General features: G+C 43.2%; 1 protein-coding gene across 5 annotated transcripts in view; it reads right to left on the bottom strand.

The window, feature by feature from the left end:
• The window catches only part of SORCS1 (sortilin related VPS10 domain containing receptor 1), a 511,420-nt gene that overhangs the window by 90,364 nt on the left and 398,835 nt on the right, over window positions 1-22,221 (bottom strand). For all 5 annotated transcript variants that reach the window (XM_045068616.1, XM_045068612.1, XM_045068614.1 and 2 more), the window contains exons 10-14: window positions 13,700-13,846; window positions 4,220-4,322; window positions 3,879-3,955; window positions 1,926-2,017; window positions 522-629 (exon numbers count right to left, since the gene is read on the bottom strand). In XM_045068616.1, the coding sequence (XP_044924551.1) occupies window positions 522-629; window positions 1,926-2,017; window positions 3,879-3,955; window positions 4,220-4,322; window positions 13,700-13,846 (527 nt within the window). The remainder of the gene's footprint in view (window positions 1-521; window positions 630-1,925; window positions 2,018-3,878; window positions 3,956-4,219; window positions 4,323-13,699; window positions 13,847-22,221) is intronic.

Below are 22,221 nucleotides of genomic sequence, written 5' to 3'. Positions count from 1 at the left end.
ATCACGTCTCATTTCCCCAGCCAGGCCCATTCAGTATAGGAAAAAATAAGTTGTGTCCTCTTGCCGCCAGCGCTCAGTGTGGGTGTCCTAATTATTAAAGAGCCAAGAAAATGGGCACCCACATTTTTCTTTCCCTTTTGCTGAGAAACAATGAAGTGAGATGTACTGACCTTGCTGGCAATTTCAAATCTAACAGCAGTGAAGTGAGTAGGCTTTGCTAAAAACAATAAGTTTCCGGGGGGCACCTGGGTGGCTCAGTCCATTTGATGTCTGAATCTCAGTGTTGACTTAGGGCGAGATCTCATGGTTGTGAGATCGAGCCCCACACGGGGCTCTGTGCATGGCATGAGATCTGCTTCGATTCTCTGCCTCTTCCCACCACCACCCTCAGCCCCCCGCCCGGCTCATGCTCTCTTGCTCTCTCAAATAAATGAATGAATCAAATCTTTAAAAAGAAAACAAAACACAACATGTTCCTGGATTTATATTATAATTAGAAGACATCATACTTTTCCACTTACGTCATAATTAGAGTCTCCTCCCCAGGCTCACCCAGAACCCCATCCACAAAAAGTGGAATAGATGTGAAACTGTACTTGCTCCAAGATCTCCCTTCATCAAAACTCAACCTAATGAAAGAAAAAAATAATAGGCATCAGATCTCAAAAGGAAAAAAAAAAAAAAAAAAAAAAAGTCCTTTCAGGGGAAAGATACTATCAGCCAGGAGAGAATACATTTTAAAAGTACCCGGGGCACTGTCAAAGTGAGCCTTTTATATGAATAAGTATTCTTAATTACATCAGAAGGTAGAAATACCGTTAGCCAAGCAATCTGGGACCCAGATGTGTTATAACAGCTATAAGGGGAGAGCTGTACGAAATGGGAATAATAATAAGTCTTTGATAGAATTTTTTTTTAATTTGGATATTTTATTAGGTCTTAGATCTCAATGTGACCCTCTCCCAAACCTCACTGCAATCTAGCAGCAGGCTTTACTGGTGATTCTGAGGAGCAATGGCCTTATGAGACCTACTTAGATGGACTTGAACCAGCTGCCTCTAAGTGAGCAAATCCTGAGCGGCTTCCCTCCTACTCTGTTACGAATCCGAACTGACTCATGGAGGAGGGGTACAGAAGGACTGGCTCCTGAGAGCAAGAGAGGTCTGCAGCCCTGCTGTTTGCATGGGATGGTTCCTCGGCTCTGCCATTCTCTGTGGATGTCTTCCCCCCTCCAAGCTAAGCCTCTGTTTCTCTTATTTCGGCAGCTTTCCCGTAGGTCTCCAAAGTAACTAAGACCAGAGGGAAAATCATGCTTTTGGTTTTGAACAAGCTTGCCAGTGGAGAGAGCCCCTTTCAAAAACACAGATTAAGGAACCTTCTAGAAAGCATTCTGGAAGGGAGGGCTTGCACATCCCTCTGTGTGAGACCTCCAGGAAGAGCTGTGGTTTGTCACCCCATCCCACCACCCCTGCCAAAGGAAGCCAAGGAAGGAGGAGCAGGGGAAAGAGACAGGGAGAGATGTGCCCCGAATTGCTGATCTCTGTGCAGACACACAAAATGAATACACATTAAGCTACTCTTAACTTCTGCCCATTGTACCCAACAGGCCACTGTACCCGTGAGTGCCCTGAAGCAATAAGGTAGGTACTAAGAGGGAGGGCACTGACATATGTGAAAACCACCATGCAACTAACTCCTCTCTCAGGGGCAGAATCAGTCTCAATCTTCCTCTCTCTCTCTCCTTTCTCCCTTTCCTCCTTCTTCTAGGAAACTGCAGGCAATCATCTTATTTTAATAGAGTAAAGCTATAAATTATGTTCTAGTAGACACTGATGTTTTTCTGCCAACACAGTCCCCATCCGACATCCGACCCGTCAGCTGGGCTTAGCGGGATGGAGCCATCCAGTCATGACCCATGCCTTTACCAGAGATGTCGAATCGGGAGCGACGTGTGCTTCATAGCCACCAAGACTCCACCTTGGTCCAGATATAAAACACTGTGCTCCTCTTCAAAGATCTGCAAGAGGGAAACACAGCCACATGGACACACGCCACATCCACACATGCCCAGAGTTCAGAGAAGGAGTCTTCGTCTGAGGAGATAAATCCCTCCCATGAGAGAACAGGGTTTCCCAAAATCTTTGGAGAGACAGCTATAGTCAGTGCTTCCCAAGGGGGACCACACGTACCACTGGAGTTATACTAAATGCTTTTAGGTGCGCCACAAAAGAAATCTGAAGAATTAAGAGTTATGTGTTCATATTTATAATCCCATCTCTTTGCGGTAAATTCTGTTGATTCCCACAGATGACGATGTCAGAATACTGGGTAACCATCTTATTGTACAACATCTTTAGAAGGAAGAAAGCTTAGGGATACCTTACTCCAACATTCTCATTTTGACAGGTTTAGAGAGATGGGATTTGTCTAAGGCCAGGCGTAGAGTAACTCACGGGGCTGCGACCTGCGGCGTTACTGTACCCTTTCCAGAATGTAATTACTTCAAAGTGTCCAAGTACTACAAAAGAAAGCTGTTCTTGTTCAATTCATAGATTCACTACCAAGCCTAATGTAGTTCTCATCAAAATGGAATCAACCTGGGGTACATGTGTCCTTTAGGTTTTTCACCAAATGTGCAGAAATCAACTTGAAGTCAAGTGGAGACGGGCTGCAAACAATTTCTGTGTCCTCTCCGTACAAGACGTGTGCTGTTTTCTCATAATTGCGTTGTTGGTATTGCCTTGTCTGTGGCTACACTACAGACATAATTATTTTCCCTCTTGTTTATCTCTTCTACCTAAAAGATATCCCAGGACTACAGATGTAGAGAGCTCTCTGCTTGGTTTGGGTGCTGGAAGCAACAAAATGGGATCCTGGCTCTTGAACTGTTCGCCAGAGGCAGCTTCATAGTCCAAGTTCCTACATGCCCCAAGATCAACAGCCCTGGGGTTTAAGCAACTTAAGCAAATATCCTTCCTGCCTCACTCTTCTCAAACCACGTGAATCACATGGAGGATCTACGAAGGGTCTGAGGCGAGGAAATGGTAATTGGACCATGGCATGGACATCTCTGTCTAAAATTTAAAGCAGAGTATTCTCATTTCTGTGTGATTACCTGTGCATTAGGTTTCAATTTATGGTGCTAGTTATTGTATGATAATTAAACGTCAGCAGGTTATTAAAATATATTTATTGAAGTGTAACAACCATGCATTAGACACATATCTTGTTATGATTGCTAAACCTCATTAAATGCTTGTTTTATAAGCTATGGGTATCTAATTTTCATTTAGAATATAGAGAGGAAGCATTTAAGCTAAACACGTTGGTTTAAAGTGATTCCATTTCTACGTTTCCCAACTTATGCACCCTGATGGTTATTACTCTGTCTTCTGCACATGAAATTTAAACATTTCAGACCACCACCTGGGTAATGGCTGTTTCTGTATCACTGCATTCCTCTCTAGTCTGACTCCAAGGCAAGGGGGATTTATGGTGGCAACTGAGTGTTGGGGATAGAATCCACCCTCCAGGCTCCGTGTTCCTATATAATAACCCCTTGGGGATCCTGGTTTTCTTTTGTGGAAAAAAAATTCAGTCAGCTCCAATTTGGTCTCATTGTAACTTACAAACTTTCTTACATAGAGGCTCTGAAAAAAGGGTCATTTTTATTGAATGACAAAAAAAAATCACATTGCATAATTATTTGCTAAACTCAAAGACTTATTTAAGATTCTCATAAAACAAAAAAGGAAATAAACACATTGACAAGCTTTAGGATCTACATAGAGCCAAAGGAGTTCCCAGAATTTAACCAAGTTGAACAATGTTTATATGTCATTTAAAATGCAGCAACTCAACCCAGGATGTCTTCTTACCTGCCTCCAGGTGTTCCCTGCGTCTGACGAGACAAACATGCTGATGTCGCTGTCTGATAATTCAGAACCTATATTACCTAGAGAAAGCATGTCACCATCAGTGAAAGGAGCTGCTTGCAAAAGCTAACAATAGGCTCTACTGCCCACCTATGCTGCCTGAGACAGACTGAGACTGTCAACACTGTACGTGAGCAAGGGTTTCTTAGCACAGTTTCTCCAGGGTCTGTTGTTTGGGTGACTTCCAAAATATTTTCGCTTGCTTATTAAGTTCCCAGCACAGATATCTAGCTTCTAAAATAAATACAATTTGCAACAGCAAGCCCACCAGGCAAGCTTCTTACCTGAAGCCACTATGATGCTGGGCGCTGTGTCTCGGCTGGCAATGATCCCTGATGTGTAGGGATTCTCAGAGACTTTAAGGTGAAGGTGTAGTGAACAATAGGGCTGAGAAGAGGAGAAATGAGGGTCATAAAGACATGTAATCTAAACCATCACTTAAAGTCCAGATTCAAAGGATCCATGCATTCATCCACCCATCTAGCCGTTCATTCATGTACCCGTCTCCTATTCCACAGGTATCTGGTGTCCACTAAGCATAAGACAGGTGCCAAACTGGGGAAGGAGGGAGCATCTTCATGTTAGGTCTGATCTACTGCCTTGATTGCCATTTGGCCATTCAACAAATATCTTAGTGCTCTATCTGTAAGGCACTGGGCGTAGCTTATGAAAGACTTACATTGACTAACATTTGGTCTCTGCCATTATATGGTACTTAATTTAAGATTTTTCTATTGACTACCATCAAGAGAGACTAGCATAACAGCCATAAGATCAGTAAGGAAGAAACATGAAGTTCTAGAGGCTGACATGACTGTGTGTCCAACTTTGGATAAGGGAAGGCTTCGAGGAGAAAATGGCGCCTGAGCAAAGATGCGTAAGGTAGGGATTGCAGGTGAGATGTTCAGGAAGATAAAGAACATTTCAGGCCCGAGCAATACCAATAACAAAGAAAAGAAGTAGAAGAGTTTAGCCAGGTAAGACAGAGGAGGAAAAATGGGGTAGAAAAATCAGGTAAAAAGATTTGCTCAGGGGTGCCTGGGTGGCTCAGTGTGTTAAAGCCTCTGCCTTCGGCTCAGGTCATGATCCTAGGGTCCTGGGATCGAGCCCCACATCGGGCTCTCTGCTCGGCAGGGAGCCTGCTTCCTCCTCTCTCTCTGCCTGCCTCTCTGCCTACTTGTGATCTCTGTCTGTCAAATAAATAAATAAAATCTTTAAAAAAAAAAAAAAGATTTTCTCAAGCTGGGGGGGATCTGAAGAAGTCAGCTGGTATCTCTTGGCCACCGCCCATTGGAGACATCAGTCTCGGTTGTCCAGAAGGTGCAGAAAGACATCTGAAACTCATCTAACGTCTACCAGGAAATCAACACAATATCCACGTAAGGGTGTGATCAGAATCTGTATTAGTCAATATAAAAGTCATGCCTGTAGACAAAATGCACTAGTAATAACAATTCAAATGAAAATTTGAGGGACTTTTTAATCTGTGTGTAAAAATCTCGATCAAATTCTCTGATTAAGATACCAACAGTTTTCAAATACAGGATAATAAATCTTACATGAATTTCATTTAAAACAGTTCTAGGACTGAGTTGTCAAAAACTACAAGTTTGTATCTGAACCTGCATTTCTTTTTATCTCTCAAAAAGATTATTTTCTAATCTTATCGACTTGAGTTTTTGGAATTACCAATGTATCTCTGTTATTACTTTCATTCTGCTCTGTAAGTCTCAGCCAGCAGATATTCAAAGAGCTACAGAGATACAATGATTAAATTTATATGGGATAAAGTCAATGAAAAACTAAAAATGAAGCAGAGGGATGAAAGCGGCCAAAATACTGGTGAAGTCAAACAGTGGATCCCCAACAGGGCCTTTCCTCCCTGCCAACACAGAGTAAACTCTCCAGGGACAATGATCGTTATAAGTGATGGGTTTTGCCTAAAAATGACATGGAAGGGTTTCCGAAAAAAGGCATTCTTACTTTACAACGTTTCATAAGAGTAAGGAAGACTGCCCCTCTAAAAAGAATCTTTTGGACCCAGAGGTTTGGTTTCCTCTTGCCCGAGAAGACTATGAGAACAGGTAAATAAGTCAAGCAGAGAGAGTCGGTTATCATACGGTTTCACTTATTTGTGGAGCATAACAAATAGCATGGAGGACATGGGGAGTTAGAGAGGAGAAGGGAGTTGGGGGAAATTGGAAGGGGAGGTGAACCATGAGAGACTATGGACTCTGAAAAACAATCTGAGGTTTTTGAAGGGGTGGGGGGTGGGAGGCTGGGGTACCAGGTGGTGGGTATTAGAGAGGGCACGGATTGCATGGAGCACTGGGTGTGGTGCAAAAACAAGGAATACAGCTATGCTGAAAATAAAAAATAAATTAAAAAAAAAAAAAAAAAAAAGAACAGGTAGTGTTGTCTGCTGGGCACGTTCCCGGACAGGGCTGTGCCGTGCTGATGTTAAGACAGAGTAAAGCAGAGACGGTAAACTGCACCTCCATGAAAGTTTTCCTGACAGCTGTAGCCTATCAGGATCTCCCCTTCTCGGATTGACAACAGTTTATTTGACCATGTGCAATCTCCTATTAGCTATGCGAGGTATGTACAGTTTTATCTTCCTAAGAGAGAAACACTACGAATAAAGAGAAAATGTCAAATAACACCCTTGGGAGTCTTCTGTGGAACCTGGCCTAGCATCTAAAAGAGACAGCCAATAGATGCTCGAAGAATCGAACAATGCCTTATACGAGGGACCACCTGAAAGGCCTTTGTTGAACATCTCACTCAGAACAAGGCCAGAAGTACATTTGGGCCGAGTGGAAACCACATCGTCAAATTAATGTTGAGCATCTCCATGGCATTCCAAAAAGTCCAGAACTCCTAGGGGATTAGCTGGGTCTCATGGGCTTCCTGGAGGGTCCCTTGTGTCGCCCAACAGAGTAGAACACCCACAGCTAAGGGAGCACCCAGTCTGCCATGCTGAGCCAGATACTTGTCACGTACTTCATCACCCAGCAGTCCAGAAGATTCCGAAACTCAGACGCCATCTGACCTGATCAAGGATTATTTGACATAGGGCATCTGCTGTTACAAAGGAAAGAGGGCGATTTCATTCGGCCATCTCGTCCTTGCTCTGTTGTTAGGGCTCTCAGAGGCTCGAGATAAATTAATTTGAGAAGAAAAGACACCAGTTCAGGCCGTAGCAACAACATTAGAAGTGCTCTTTTTGGTGCACTTTTTTTCTCCACTCTCACATTTGCAGTACTGGATTGCCCCCAGCTGGTATGAGGAGAATATTCATGGCTTTTTTCCCCGCCTCCTTCCATTTTTTCCATTTTTTTCAAGGAAGTTACATAGTCTACATCAATGCTCAAAGAAAAACAACATTTAGTGATTCATTTTTACTTTTTTTTAAGTTGAACTTTTGTACCTGACCAGTTTGGGAGATCCGTCAGAGTCAAGTCATCAACAATTAATGGAGAGGTTTATTATAATGGCTATCAAGCCCCTGCCAAATCCTGCAGGACACAGGACAAGGTCTCTGATTGTTAGGCACATTTTGCCCAGGCAGGGGACACTTCGCTTACCTCTCTTTTCCTGCCTTCTCTCCTACTTTCTCACCCTCTTTTCTCCCTCTACCAACCATGTCATAAATATCTGAGCATCTTTCCAGAGTTCTCTCTAATTCAGTAGAGTCAAAGTACAGTTAGCCCCAAAGGCATCTCTCTACTCCTCTTATCTTTCCACATTAAGAAAATACGGAACTGTACACTGAGACCACCAGGACTTCGTGGCGGATTCCAGAGAATGAAGGGAGCCGCGCAGTACATGTTTGGATATGACCCTTTGTGTCTTTCCTCACACACAGTCACGGGGCTATCACCAGCAACTGGATCCCTTGTCTTTCATCTTTTCAAGATCAGATTTAGAGTTTGAGGATCTGAGGCCAATTAAGAGCTCTATCCCAAGAAAAAACGCTCAAAGGCAAATGCACACAGGGTTCTGTATTCAATTCCAGGGAGTTCACAGACTACTGAAACCCATTGTGGATCTCTAGCTCCCAATGTTTTTTTTTTTTTTTGTTTTTTTATTATTTTATTTTATTTTATTTTATTTTTCAGTGTTTCAAAATTCATTGTTTATGCACCCCACCCAGTGCTCCATACAATACATGCCCTCCTTAATACCCACCACCAGGCTCACCCCAGCCCCCACCACTCTCCCCTCCAAAACCCTCAGTTTGTTTCTCAGTCCACAGTCTCTGATGGTTTGTCTCCCCCTCCAATTTCCCCCAACTCACTTCTCCTTTCCATCTCCCAATGTGCTCCATGTTATTCTTTATGCTCTGCAAGTAAGTAAAACCATATAACTGACTCTCTCTGCTTGACTTATCTCACTCAGCATAATTTCCTCCAGTCCTGTCCATATCGATACAAAAGTTGGATATTCATTCTTTCTGATGGAGGCTTAGCACTCCATTGTGTGTGTGTGTGTGTGTACCATATCTTCTTTATCCATTCAGCTCTTGAAGGGCATATACAATGGAATACTATGCAGCCATCAAAAGAAATGAAATCTTGTCATTTGCGATGACGTGGATGGAACTAGAGGGTATTAGGCTTAGCGAAATAAGTCAACCAGAGAAAGACAACTATCATATGATCTCCCTGATATGAGGAAGCAGAGATGCAATGTGGGGGGTTTGAAAGGTAGGAAAAGAATAAATGAAAGAAGATGGAATCGGGAGGGAGACAAACCATAAAAGACTCAATCTTACAAAATAGGCTGAGGGTTGCTGGGGGGATGGGGGTCGGGAGAGGGTGGTGGGTTATGGACATTGGGGAGGGTATGTGCTATGGTGAGTGCTGTGAAATGTGTAAGCCTGGCGATTCACAGACCTGTACCCCGGGGATAAAAATACATTATATGTTTATTAAAAAATTTAAAAAATAATAAAAAAATAAATTAAAAATGGAGCTTCCCTATGAACCTGCAATTATACTACTGGGTATTTATCCTAAAGATACAGTTGTAGTGAGAAGAAGGACCATCTGTACCCCAATGTTCATAGCGGCAATGGCCATAGTTGCCAAACTGTGGAAAGAACCAAAGTCCCAATGTTTTGCCATATTATTTTATTTTTCATTTTAACGTGAAATCCTTTGGCCATTGCTAGTGTCCAACATCTGTCTGTTGGATTTAAATGATGCATTAACTAGCTACTGTCTTCTTGCACTGTGGATGGCCAATGGAGAATTACTAACTGATAGGAGACATGCCCTCCGCCCCCAACTTGAATAAAATCAACTTTAAAAAACTGTTAGATTATTTGAGAATCAATCAGCTTCTCATTCCACTTTCTCTTTTCCCCAACCTCTGTACTAACAGCCTTTAGGTCTTGTCTTCATGGTACTCATATCCCTAGGGCTCCTAATCTGGGTATTACACTGACAAGCCAAATCACACCTTTTATAAATAATAAGGCAGCCGCTGAAGTCCTAAATAGTATCCTCCAAATCCACTCCCTGCACACACACTCCCGCTCTCTATGATCCTGAGTTGGAACTAGAAATCCTTAGATTTTTAGTAAAGAGTCAATGGCAAAGAAGAGAGAGAGCTGTGGGCCAAGAGGCTGAGTCTGGGTGCACTTTTTTCTCGTGGGGCTCAGGCACTCTCCTGGAGATTCAGTTCCACTCCGTTCCAATACCCCATGCAGAGTCACAGCCTTTGTGCAGGAGTGGGATCTGTGGTCAAGGATTTCCTGGGGAAGCTGGCTGGCTAGCTCCAGCAGAGAACTGTCTGCTGAATGCATAAAGAAGTCACAGCCTCTCTCCACAGAACACTATGCTTTCCCTGGGGACCCGAAGGATTTGTCACAGGCTCGGTTCACATCTCGCCTCTTGGGAGCCCAATCCTGAGGCTTTGGAGGCAGGTGGACCATGACCTGTAATACCCCATCTAACAGTACAATGCATTCTTCAGAGAAAAGAAATCCTAGCTGAGCCCTCTGGGCAATCAGTCTGAAAGTCCTAAAAATACAGCCTCAAATTACTCTGGATGTCTTATTTCTATAGAATGCATTTTACCAGGGACATTCCGTTTGGGGCTGTAATTCTGAACTTGTTCCACATTTGTAACAGCCCTGCTGGAAAATCGCCTTTCTAATCACTAGGCTGTGCTTTCGGTGACACTGTCACTTTCCAAGTACTCACAACCTAAAAGCACTTTTTTTTATCTCCTCTCTGCCACCCGCTCCCAAACCTAAAGGAGGTTTTTAACGGTCCAGGTCTCCTGTAGCTCAAAGATTTTCATTCCTATTTTGTGCCTTTAGCAGATTTTTATAAAGTGATTCTGGTCCCTGCCCCACCCGCCCTTTGTCATTTCCTTTTCTCAGCCTGTTTTCTAAAACTCGATTCAAACTAACATCAAACAGGGTTAATGAGGGAGGCAGGCCAAAAGACTCCTAGGTGCCACACATCCAGAGCCCATTAATTCATCCTCACTGGATCTTAATGAGCCTACTGATTTTGCTAACTGTAGGGTCAACCTGAGCCTCTGGGCTTCAGAGAGGGGTATTATGACAGATCCCTCCGTGTGGCTGTCAGTGGCAAGGGAAAGCTTCCACTCAAGCCCAGACGTGAAACTCCAACACCACCTGCAAATGAAGCATCACTTTAGACGAATCACGCCCATCACAACAACACGTGCTGAACATCCGCCACGGGGTTGATCTGTGAGCAGATGCTCTGGAGTGGCCAGGACAGCCATGGTTTCTATACTCGTGCAGCTCCTGGTTTGGCAGGGGGAGGCAGAACAGACAACCCGACCAGCACACGTGCTGATTTCAGAACATGAGAAGGCTCATAGGTAAGCAAGAGTTGGGCCAAGTCCCAGCTTAGGGAAAGCTGAAGAAAGCCTCTGAGATTCAGGTAATCAGGCACGAAGCTGAAAGCCAAGAGAAAGCCACACTACAGAAATGGCATTTTAGGAGAAATAATGGTGAACACAGGGGGCTAAGACATAAAGGAGTGCAGTGAGCTAAAAGTATGGAAAGAAGTGCTGCCCTCTCCCAGCTTATGTAAGCAAGCGGAAGAGAGAACCCAGACGGCAGGAAGGAGAGCAGACAGGAGTTGGGCCCTATGAGACGTCACAGGCCGTGGTAAAGTACTAGAATCTTTTTCTCCCTGGGTTAGAAAGTCATCAGAAACTTCACGTAAAGGAGGGGCCTCTGAATTTTTAAAGCTCAAGTTGATCTTATTAAATGAAATGTGAGAAAAGATCAATCTAATCTATAGTAAAGAAAAGCAGATTTGTGATTGTCTAGGGCCAGGGGAGTGGAAACTGAGTGCAAAAGGGCACAAAAGAATTTCTGAAGGTGATGAAATGTTCTATCTTGACTGAGGTACTGGTCCCATCGGTGTATCTACACTTGTCAAGATTCATCAAATTATATTCTTAAAATGGGTACTTTTTATGTATGGTTCACCTCAGTAAAACTGGATTACAAAAGAAAAGATCTCATTGGCTGCCGTGTGGAGAAGAGATTGCCAGGTAGAGAAGGGAGGGCCAGTTGGGAGCCCGTCACTGCAGAGCATGACAGAAATGATGGTGGCTAGGATTAGGACCGTCCCAGTGGGGATGGGTAAGCAAGCTGACACCGTGTTTATATTTTGGAGGCACTGCGTTAAGACCTCCTCAGTGCCTGGGTGGCTCAGCTGGTTAAATGTCTGCCTTCAGTCCACGTTACGATCTCAGGGTCCTGGGTCCTAAGGTGGGCTCTGTGCTCAGCGGGGAGTCAACTTCTCTATCTCCCTTTTTCTCTCTTCCTGCTCATGCTCTCTCTCTATCTCAAATAAATAAATACAATCTTTTAAAAAAAAAAAAAAAATGCTTCCTAACACTGGGCTGGAGGCGGAGCAGGAAGCGCTGCTCTAAGTGCTTTGTGTCAGAGGCATTTGTCAGGACCCGTTTGCGATGCCAGAGGGAGGGATGACAGACAAAGCCTCTGTAGGTGCTACAGTTAGTTCTCTCTCATGGGCACTGAATCTCCAAAGTGCATGGTAGGATGTAGGACTGCACTGAGGCACTGGGCATCCCAAGCTTCTCTGGCTAAATACCATGATACCCCAACTTGAAAGCACAAAACGAGGAAGGTAGCTCTGTGTGTGTGTGTGTGTGTTTTTTTTTTTTAAATGCTACAAAACAGTGCCTTTTACAGAGGAGGCATTCAATAACTGCCACATTTCCTTACTTTGTCACCAGCTTTGTGCACTTAGAATAACAACGGGCTTTTCTCCCCCGTGTAAGTTGCCAGTAATAAGGGTGGAAGCTGAGTGGGAGGCTGAATTTTAGACTGCTTCCCTGATGCACACGGACAACTGTGATATTCTTTGCAACTAATAAGGTCAAGCCGTGGCTGCCGGCATCTTCTCGAGTTAGGAGGGTGACCTGCCTACAGCGGTGTGAGATGAGCCCGCAAAGGGACTGTTCAGACTTTATGGGACACAGCAAGTTGAGCGTGGGTAACATCAGAGTCAGAATTGTATGAAGACTGTGAACACTGATGTGTGTGTGTGTGTGTGTGTGTGTGTGTGTGTGTTTGCATGTGTCTGTGTGTGTATACACAACCAAACCCTTCATACTAAAATGAAGAAGTCTCCCCTCTAGGTTTACATACTGATCTCTCTTTTATTATAAACTGTTTCACAGAAATGAGCACTTAAGTACACTTTTTTGTAATTAATCTCTCCCCACTCCTGCCTTCATTATTTACTCCTGTGTCCAGCACGGGGCACCACCAGAGCTACTATGAGGAGTGAGATGTGGCCCTACAATCTCTTATTTATCATTCTAGTCTCTTCCAAGGTGACTGTAAACTCCTTGAAGTCAAGACTCAACCCCGATCCCCGTCTTGGACATCTTCATGTAATCATATCTATACATATATATATCAACCATGCTGATCTGTCTACTCAGTGTCCAAATGCAGACAACTAAAAGAAATTCATACTTCAGAGGAGGGATCAGTAAACCTTTTTTTTTAAGAGCCAGATAATAAACGCTGTAGGCTTTATATACCATACAGTCCCTGCCGTAAGTACTTTATTCTGCCATAGAGAGCAAAAGCAAGTCAGTCTGTAACTAAACAAGACTGAGTTCTAGTAAAGGTTTATGTAGAAAAACAAGTGGTGGGCCATATTGGCCTGACAGGCCATATAGTTTACCAACCCCAGCTTTACGGAATGAGACTCAGATGAACCAAATATTTACAAAGGGTACCAGTGAGGGTTTAAATCCGTAGTTCTTACCCTAGTTTGAGGTACAAACTCCCCTCAAAATATGACTAAATACCTTTGCTGGAAAACACATCTACAAAAATCTTTAGTTCATCAATTCTACAGCTGAATTGATGCATCATTGGCTATATAACAAGCCATTCATGGGAAAGGAAGGGTGTCTATCCTCACCTACATGGAAACTATCACTCTCCCTAAAACTGTAATTTGAGGTCCTCCACAGACCTTTGGTCACAACTCAGAATCCTTGATGTCAGCAAGGAACCCACTCATGCCCTCTTATGTCATGGGCCCACACAAAAGTCAGCACAGGGACTCTTTTCCACACACCCTGCCTTCCCGCCCAGCCCTGTCCCTTTTTGTTCACCGACTGAACAACGAGCCCTGCAACCATCTTCATCTGCTTGTATATCACCCGCTTCCAGCCCTCCCCTGTGCAGAACATTCTTCTCCAATGTGAAAACTTACCAGTAAGCAGTGCACAGGGTCCCCCCTTAGATCCGTGTCCGGCGCCTGCAGCAAACGCCAGTCTCGGCCTTTGTTGTACGTGATGAAAGTCTTCACTTGGTTGTCAATCTTCTTGTTAGCCAAGAACATTCCCTTTATCCCTGCTACCTGGGAAAAATTGACATGGCTGAAAAGTACATCAATTTGAGATAGGATGTATTTATTTACTTTTAAAAAAAGAAGTGACGGTCAAATTCAGCTAGAAGCATGTGGAGAAAAGAGAGGGTGAGGATGAGGGAAAGGGAAGTAATGCTTAACTATAATGATTCCCTGAACTGTGGCACAGAAGAGCAATACATCTTTGCCCCTAATGGTATGGCGGTGGTAGTCTTATTTTGATGGAAGCTTCTTACTTCCTCTAAGGTAGGTTGGTGGTAGCTCGCAGTCTCCTGGAGTTACAATCTGATGCTTTCAGTTCTGCTGCTCGGTCTATGATACGTAAATATGGTGACTTTAATGTGATGTTAGGCGTAGTACCATAGCTTAAAGACTGGATCTCATTTAATCTTTGTAGCAATCCTTTTGGCTAAGTATAACTTATTCGTTTTCACACATGAGGAAACCCAGTCTCATCCAGGTAAAGTGATTTGTCCAAGGTCATGCTGCCGAAGGTCACACAGAGAGTAAGCAGCAGACCTGAAATTTTAACTCAGAACTGATAGCTTCACAGACCGTGCTCTTAACAGCTCTCCAAGTCACTGAGCTGTGTACAGACTGGGGCAATCGGCAAAGTTCAGTTTAAAGCTCAGGATCCAATTGCTATTGTTCCCCCCCTTTTTTGTTCTCTAAAAAGATGGCTCTATTAAGCCGCTGAAATATACTGAACAACAGAGAACAGCTTTTGATAAAATAAAAATAAACACACACACACACACACACCCAGAGAGCTTTTAAACCTAAAGCAGCAGTGGTTTCCCGAAGTTGTGAAGTCATCCCCACCTCCATTGCTATCATGCCTGCTCTCACTATAAATGGTCCTTCTTCATTACTTGGCTCCGACGATATGAATGCCTTCTCTCTTATACACTTGAGGAAAAATACTCAAATTGCAAAGTTGGTAAAGCCACGTGATCACGAATCCTGAGTTGCGCACCATATTTTTCAAGCACCTTCAAGTGTATTCAATGCATTCATACCCACTTTACCCTATTTGGAATTGTGACAACCCAGGAAGACTGAGGGCTGGGGACAGCAGGGTCTGAATATGTGCAGCAGCACAGGTCATCCCATGTGATGCTCACGGGAACCGTGAGATAGAATTACCAGCAGCCGCATTTTGAAGATAAGGAAAACAGAAACTTGGACTGAGTGGCTTTGTGGAGCTCAGATAGGGAGTAAGTGGACAAGCTAATAAGCATATGTGAACCCACTTATCTCAGGCGCTTTACAGGAGAATATGAAAATCTTTAAGCAGAAGAGGGAAAAAATAGCATGAATCCGTGCCATTCACCCAGGACTCTGCACAACGCTTTATACACTGAACCACTTCTATTCACTACAAACCTGTCTCACAGCTATAGCCCAGATTCTATGGACGAAGAAACCGATGCGTAGACCAAACTTCATTGCTGACGATAACAGAGAGCTGGAGTTCACACTCAAATCCATCTGATTTACAGTGTGCTTTTACAAACACAGCTCTGAATTTCTCAACACGAAGAGGCTGGGTTTCGAGCAACAGAATATGTACATGTTACCTTGGCTTCTGACACAGTCAAGCCTCATTCGTTTGTACCTGCCAATGCGGCATATGGGATAATTTAGAGTTGGGCCAACTTCGTATTCCTTTGGAACGACAAGTTTGTTAAGCAGATAAATACTACTTAGGAAAACAAGCCTCATTTTGGGCAATCGACAGCAAGCAGACAGTTTCTTATGCATTGTTGATCCGTGACAAATGTGGGAGGCATAAATTCCAGGAGCAGGGCAACTTCCCGATGCTGGTGTGTTAATTACCGACAGTTGTCAATTACTCACTCTCCCAGCTCCATAAGGACTGCCCACCAGGGAACCCCATAGTGGTTTTGCATATGTTCCAGAGGCTGTTACATATTTAAATATGACTAAATTGCCAGTTCTTTAAAAATGAAATTTCGTGAATCAGAATTTTCACAAGTCACGCCCCTTTCCTCTCTGTAGCGTCCTCCTCCATGAGAAACAATGCTGTCTTAACCGCTCGACACTCGAGGGCACAGTAAGTACAGAGAGAATGAAATGATTACCTATTCCTGTAGTTTCATTGCCCATTTTCCTTCCTGCCCTCGCCCTCTTTTGGCGAGAGTGTCAGAGCAGGGTTCTACGTGTTTAGGAACAGGTTCATTTGATTTGCAGAAGCGGTGACTTTATTGGCCCCCTACTGCTTGGCATTATCAAATGCCACTTGAGTGGAGAGCTGTGCTTTGTAATTCATCTTTGGCAGCCTGGCCTTCTGGTTTATCTTGAGGAATAAAAACCTGCCAAAGCAGAGGTAATCCGGGACAACAGGGGATGGAGCTGGAGTGGCTCTGCTTATTCTCTTCTTGTGGCCAACGCGCTTAATCTGTGAAAATCCCATTTGTCGTGTCTTTTTACTTTTCTTGCCTTCATCGGCCCTGCCGAGATGGTCACCCTGACGTTTCGGTTTCTGGTACCATTCACTGCTCGTTTTGCTCTAAGCCCGAGTAGTCCATCTTTGTGGGTGTCTTGGTGCCCCTCTAGGCATAGGGCACTTTCCTAAAGTGCTCTTTTGTGAGGTTTCAGCTTCTATTTCTTGGAACCTCTAGCCTCTTACTTTGGATGTCACTTTGGAAATTAAGGAAGCAGTGTCAGTGCCCAGAATACGGATTGTGTGTGTACTTGTGTGTATATGTATGTGCATATGTGTGTATAAGGTCTGGGGTTCCATTCAGGATAGGGAGGACAGGTTTATGTTGCCAGACAACTTCAGTGTTCATAGCATGTGTTTATTTGTGTGGCATGGGTGGCGCTGAGGGTTGGCGCAGGACGGGGAAAAGTACTACCCTCAATGAAGACATGCCTTCCCGTGAACACAGTTTCTGACGAGGACATTCCTGTGGGAATGACACATCACACATCACGGATTCTGTCTTCCTTTGGGGGAAAGACCTGCTACCTTACTTACCTTTCTGAATTCTGCTCAAAAATGCTGAGTGAGTTGAGAAGCTACTTATGTTTCTTTGTGGCTCATAGGGGGAGTGTGATACCGGAAGTCTCAAAGGATTAGTTATTATTTCTTATTCTCTGATCTCCTAGGGGCCAAAACGCCATTTTGATTAGGCTTTAAATAAGAACTGCTACAGCTCAAACCTCAGGCCATCACAAAGCCCATCTGCACACTTACTGTGCCGCCGGGTGATAGCGTCAGGGCGCTGCCTTCCTTCTCCTATCTCACTCCGCTGGTTCATACAGGCTATCTCCCACCTCCTTGGATAACACACTGATATGTCTCTACCTGCCCCACTTCCTTGGTTTTTTGGATGGCACCTCTAGATGGTTCTCTTCTAGCCCAATCTTCCATTCATGGGCTCCACACAGAGGCTAACCTGAGAAGACCCATGAACAACAGTTACTGCTGGTTTCTGACTCTACTGCCCATTGGGAGATGACCCCTTCCGCCCTCTCGGTCTCAGACTTCAACTACAAATGCAAGGTGTCAAAATCTGAAGAGAATAAAAATTATGAATCAACAAGCGTGGCAAGAAAGAGAACGTATCTGTGACCATCATTGCTTTGCGCTTTGGACATAAGCTGTTTTTCTGCTCAAAAGAGAGGGTTGCAGCCAGGAGAAACATATACTCAGAGGGAGAAAGTCCAGGGGTGACTTTGTAATCAAGGAGCCCGCTCCCCACCAAAATGCCCAAGTTTCTTTTCTTCCCTACTGACTTAACCAGGCAGCACTTCTCTCCTAAGGAGAGAGTAGCCTTAAGTATAATTAGCACATTCTGCGTCCTTTAAGAAATAAGCCCGGGAAGGGAGAGCATTTTTCTTCTCTACCTCCTACGCTGGATTGTACGAGGCACCTTTCCCCAAGAAATCAAGGTCTAAGCGCATCAGCACAACTGTTGAGCTTTCTCTTTCAAAGAGGCGGCACTCGTCCGTGCAGAAGACACAGCATGTGCCAATGAACAAGCACGGCTCGTCGGTATGTCTTCCTCATGCTGCCCACTGTGCTCAGTCATGCACACATTCAGTGCGTCCCAAATTTGCCAGCCAGGTGGCTTCACTCCCAACACGACCCTTTCCACTTGGCTGGGGTGAACTGTCATTGTCCATTAAGCCAAAGCGCTCTTCATCATCATTAATTAATATTCCCTTCCCAGAGGAGGGAGGATATTTTCCAAAGCTGTCAGACCCCCCTCTCATCATCCACACCAGACGAAAACACCAGGAATCACGCGTCTCAGACACATTCATCCTGTCTCCTTTGCTCTGGCGGCCATCAGGCATGCTGTCTTCTGTGTCCTATCCCACGTGATGCCACTGGGGCATTTGTGCTATTCAGGGATGACAGAATTTTAGGACGCTTGTTTCTAGGCGTCTCTTACGGAAACACATCCACCGGACAAAACTGGACAAAACTGGGAGGCACAACGACAGCACTGCCTGAAGTTAGCTATAACTGCGGACTCAGGACCTGGGTCAGAGGAGGTGAAAAGGTCCAGAGCTATCATTTGTGGAGTCTGCTTCTGTTGGCTTTTTCCCAAGACTGTTTTCTTTTGCTTGTCTGCTTTCCTCTACTTCTAGGTAAAGTCTAATACTGCTTATCCTACCCTTCAATGACTTTCAGTCTAAGGGTTATGGCTGGGCCACCATCAAATACAAGTGCAAATCCTTCCAGAGACACAAATAGTTTGTTAAAAGTTCTGCATACTCTAGGACTCACATCCTAATTCTCCCACTTAGCTAGCTTCGTAATCTTGCAAAAATGATAGCATTTTCTGCCTCCATTTACCTATGTTTAAAGTGGAAGTAATGATAGTCGCAGCATCATAAAATTAATATATGGAATGAATTAAATAATTATGGAAGGTTCTTTACACAGTGCCTGGCATATACTGGCACCTGAAATATTATCTGTTGTTATTATGACCTTTCATTGACAAAATCACTATTCAGCATTTTTGCTCTGTGTCCAACTTTCCCGCCATGACTCTTCTGAGTGTGGTTCATGGTGGTCAACTGACACTGAAGGAGAATTCTGGTATTTTAATGATTAAACTATGCAAGATGGTCACCCAACATTCTGTCCCCAATATTTCCCTATGTCATCACATGCATACATGTATCTCTAGGGCAGAGAGAGCCACATTTATTATAAGTTTCCAATGTGTGTATGTGAACAAAATTATTGAATTTAAGAGAAATGTGCTTCCTTCTGCATTTCCCACACAGACTCATCAACAGTACATATCCTTGACACGCAGACTCAAACTGTTACACATTATCAGTTTGCCTTTGCTAAAATACCTTAAAGAACACACAAGAATGGCAGGTCGTTGACATGGAGAAACATACAAGCAAAAAACTCACACCATCCTCCTCAGTCACCCCCAAATGTGAGCAGCCGTGCACTCCATATAGTCTATCTTTGTCACCCCTACTTCATATGTCGCTCATCTCTGCTCCTTATTAATTCATTTATGGATTTTCTTACTTTTCATTTATCTCTAAGCACTCATCGTTCATCGCAATTCTACTGGGAAATTCATGCTGGATGGTTTTCAGCTTCCTGCTAGCCAGAACAATCAGATTTAAGGAACATTTGCGCCAGGTTCCATGTCAGCCAATATTCTTTCTATCTAGGTAATCAGCAGATACGGCACCACCGTTCTGATCACATCAATTTCAATTCAAGTTGCTGCGAACTGTCAGGCTAATAAAACCAAAGACTCTTCCTCCCGGGCCCCAGGATGCAGAACACCTTTACATAATGCAGTCACACCACTGCTCACAGTGATGATAATAAGAGTCAGCAGTTTCCCTACGGACAGGCAACCATGAGAGAGACACAAAAGGGAAACACAAGGATTAACCAAGAAATGATCTGCCAGGTCCAGAAGTCACCGTTTCCTCTTCTCGTTGCATACCTTTTAGCAATATCTGGATTCAGAAAACACTTCATGAAAACGGGTGTAAATAACTGAACACTCCAAACTCGTTCCTGTCCAAATCTGTCATCTTTTCCGTCATCAAGGGACCAATTAGAATGGTCTCTGTTTTGGCAGAAAACACAATTTATCCCAGAAAAAAAAAAAAAAAAAAAAAAAAAAAAAAAAAGTCTTCCACAATGCTCGAAAAGAGGGAGAAGTTAAACAGAAATGAAAAAATGCAACCCAAAAATGAGAAAATGTTTTTGGGAGAACAAGGACAAAGTCAAGGCCAGGGAAGCAAACTGGGTGACTGATCTGAGGCAGCTGCTTTGACTTCTTATCAGACTCTTGAAGCTAGATATTTCCATGGCAAGTGCTGGAATCAGCCATGAAAATGCATGGCATTTCAACAAAACACACTTACAATTTAAATGTTTGCATGACATTTACAAATAAGGAAAGAAATGTGGCAATTTATACTTGTTTATAGGAAGATGACGGGTTGGTGTTAAGCAACATCCTATGGCCGTGCTAAGAGCAATATGGGAAGAAACAGGATCCGAAAGTGTTGGATATTTAAACAACGTGGGCAGATTTTAAGAGTGGTAAGAACAGAACATCGTATTGGGGCTTAATCTCATTGGAATATAATATTAGTTATGCTATCTATAATTTGTTGAGCATTGATAGATTTTTTGCACTGTTCATAGTATATACAGTAAGAAGATTAATTTAGTAATCCCCAGAAATTCTATCAAGTAGGTACCATGTATATAGCTCCATATTTTAAATAAGAAAACTGAGGCTTGGAAGTTCTTGGCTTTTCCTCTAGAATTCATACATGTGGTGTAGCTAGGATTTAAATCCAGGCAGCCTGGCTCCAAAATGTATACTTTAAATCACAATTTTATCCAACATGAATTTGAAACTAAATCACCAGAATATGTAAATATTTTCCAGAATACATGTTCCGTTGGAGGCTGAGATATATGATACTACTATATTTATCTGGAACATAAGCAGGAAAAGAGTGGAAAAACCTTGTGAATGTGTAAATAAGTCTGCAGTGCGTTTTTCCAAATATATACACACTATGTCTCATGCTGGTTTGGGCTCTGAATGGGGTATGTAAGTTCATTAATATGGCTCTATACATACAGAGAAATTTAGATACTAGAAGAAAATCCCGAAGAGCTCTTAAAGGAGAAAGGGGGTAGACAATATTAAAAGGAATTACAATGATAGGTTTTAATTTGTTAAATGAAATTGGTTTTTTTTCTTTGATATACTGGATATCATTCTCTTGCTTCTCATTATACAAACAAATCTCTTGACTCCATGAACTTGTACTCTATCAAAAGACAGCATCATTATGACTATATATATATTTGAATTGGGTTCAGAATTTCTTTTTTGTTGTTGTTGTTTCAGATAGGATACAGGTAAATGAGTACTTCCCAAATTCTGAATACATTTCGCAACAGCTCATTATAACCCATTATAAATCCTCATGGTGCAAAAGTAGACTGACAAGTGGCTAAAATCCATCCCCAAATAGCAGCATGCTTTCTACCTAGCCATGCTTTCAACATCATTCAAGTGTTGTTATTTGTTATGAAAGCTAAATGACTGAACGTATAGGATTTTCTTTTGTGCCCTAATCATTTTGAGAAACAAGGGGCCAGAGTTGTTTTAGGGAAATGAGGTGAACGCTTTTTTTTTTTTTTTTTTTTTTTTTGTCTCTGCCTCCCCCCTTCCCATTTAGGAGAGAAAGACTTATCTATCACTTTGTCTCACTCACAGGTCCTTGAGGAGATGGCAAATCGTGGAAGTTACCAGGTCAGAAAGATATTCAGGTCCAATGGCAGTACCTTCTAGTTCAACGCAAAGATACCCCCTCGTTAGTTCATCAGAGAGAAGAGGAGGATGCCCACTGCCCCTCTGCTCAAACTCCGACATCCTGTTTGCCCTTCAAGATTATTTTCAAATTTCTTTTTTTTTTTTTTTTTTTTTTTTTTTTTTTTTTTTTTAAAGATTTTATTTATTAATTTGACAGAGAGAAATCACAAGTAGATGGAGAGGCAGCCAGAGAGAGAGAGAGAGGGAAGCAGGCTCCCTGCCGAGCAGAGAGCCCGATGCGGGACTCGATCCCAGGACTCCGGGATCATGACCTGAGCCGAAGGCAGCGGCTCAACCCACTGAGCCACCCAGGCGCCCTATTTTCAAATTTCATATTAGGATCATTCTTGTTCAAACCTTTCAACTGTTTGACTGCTTCCCCAGACACTCTCTCCAGGGCCCCTGAGACTTCATGGACTGTGGACTTCACCAAGACAGGATTCCTAGAGAGGCGTTGGGTGGAATGCAGATTAACCAGTCAAAATGTTCTACAAA

Source organism: Mustela putorius, unplaced genomic scaffold (assembly GCF_011764305.1).
Source record: "Mustela putorius furo isolate JIRA1106 unplaced genomic scaffold, ASM1176430v1.1 tig00003909_pilon_pilon_pilon, whole genome shotgun sequence".
In the NCBI taxonomy this organism is placed as follows: domain Eukaryota; kingdom Metazoa; phylum Chordata; class Mammalia; order Carnivora; family Mustelidae; genus Mustela; species Mustela putorius.
Note: the sequence above shows the minus strand (reverse complement) of the source record. Positions and strands in the feature narration are given on the sequence as shown.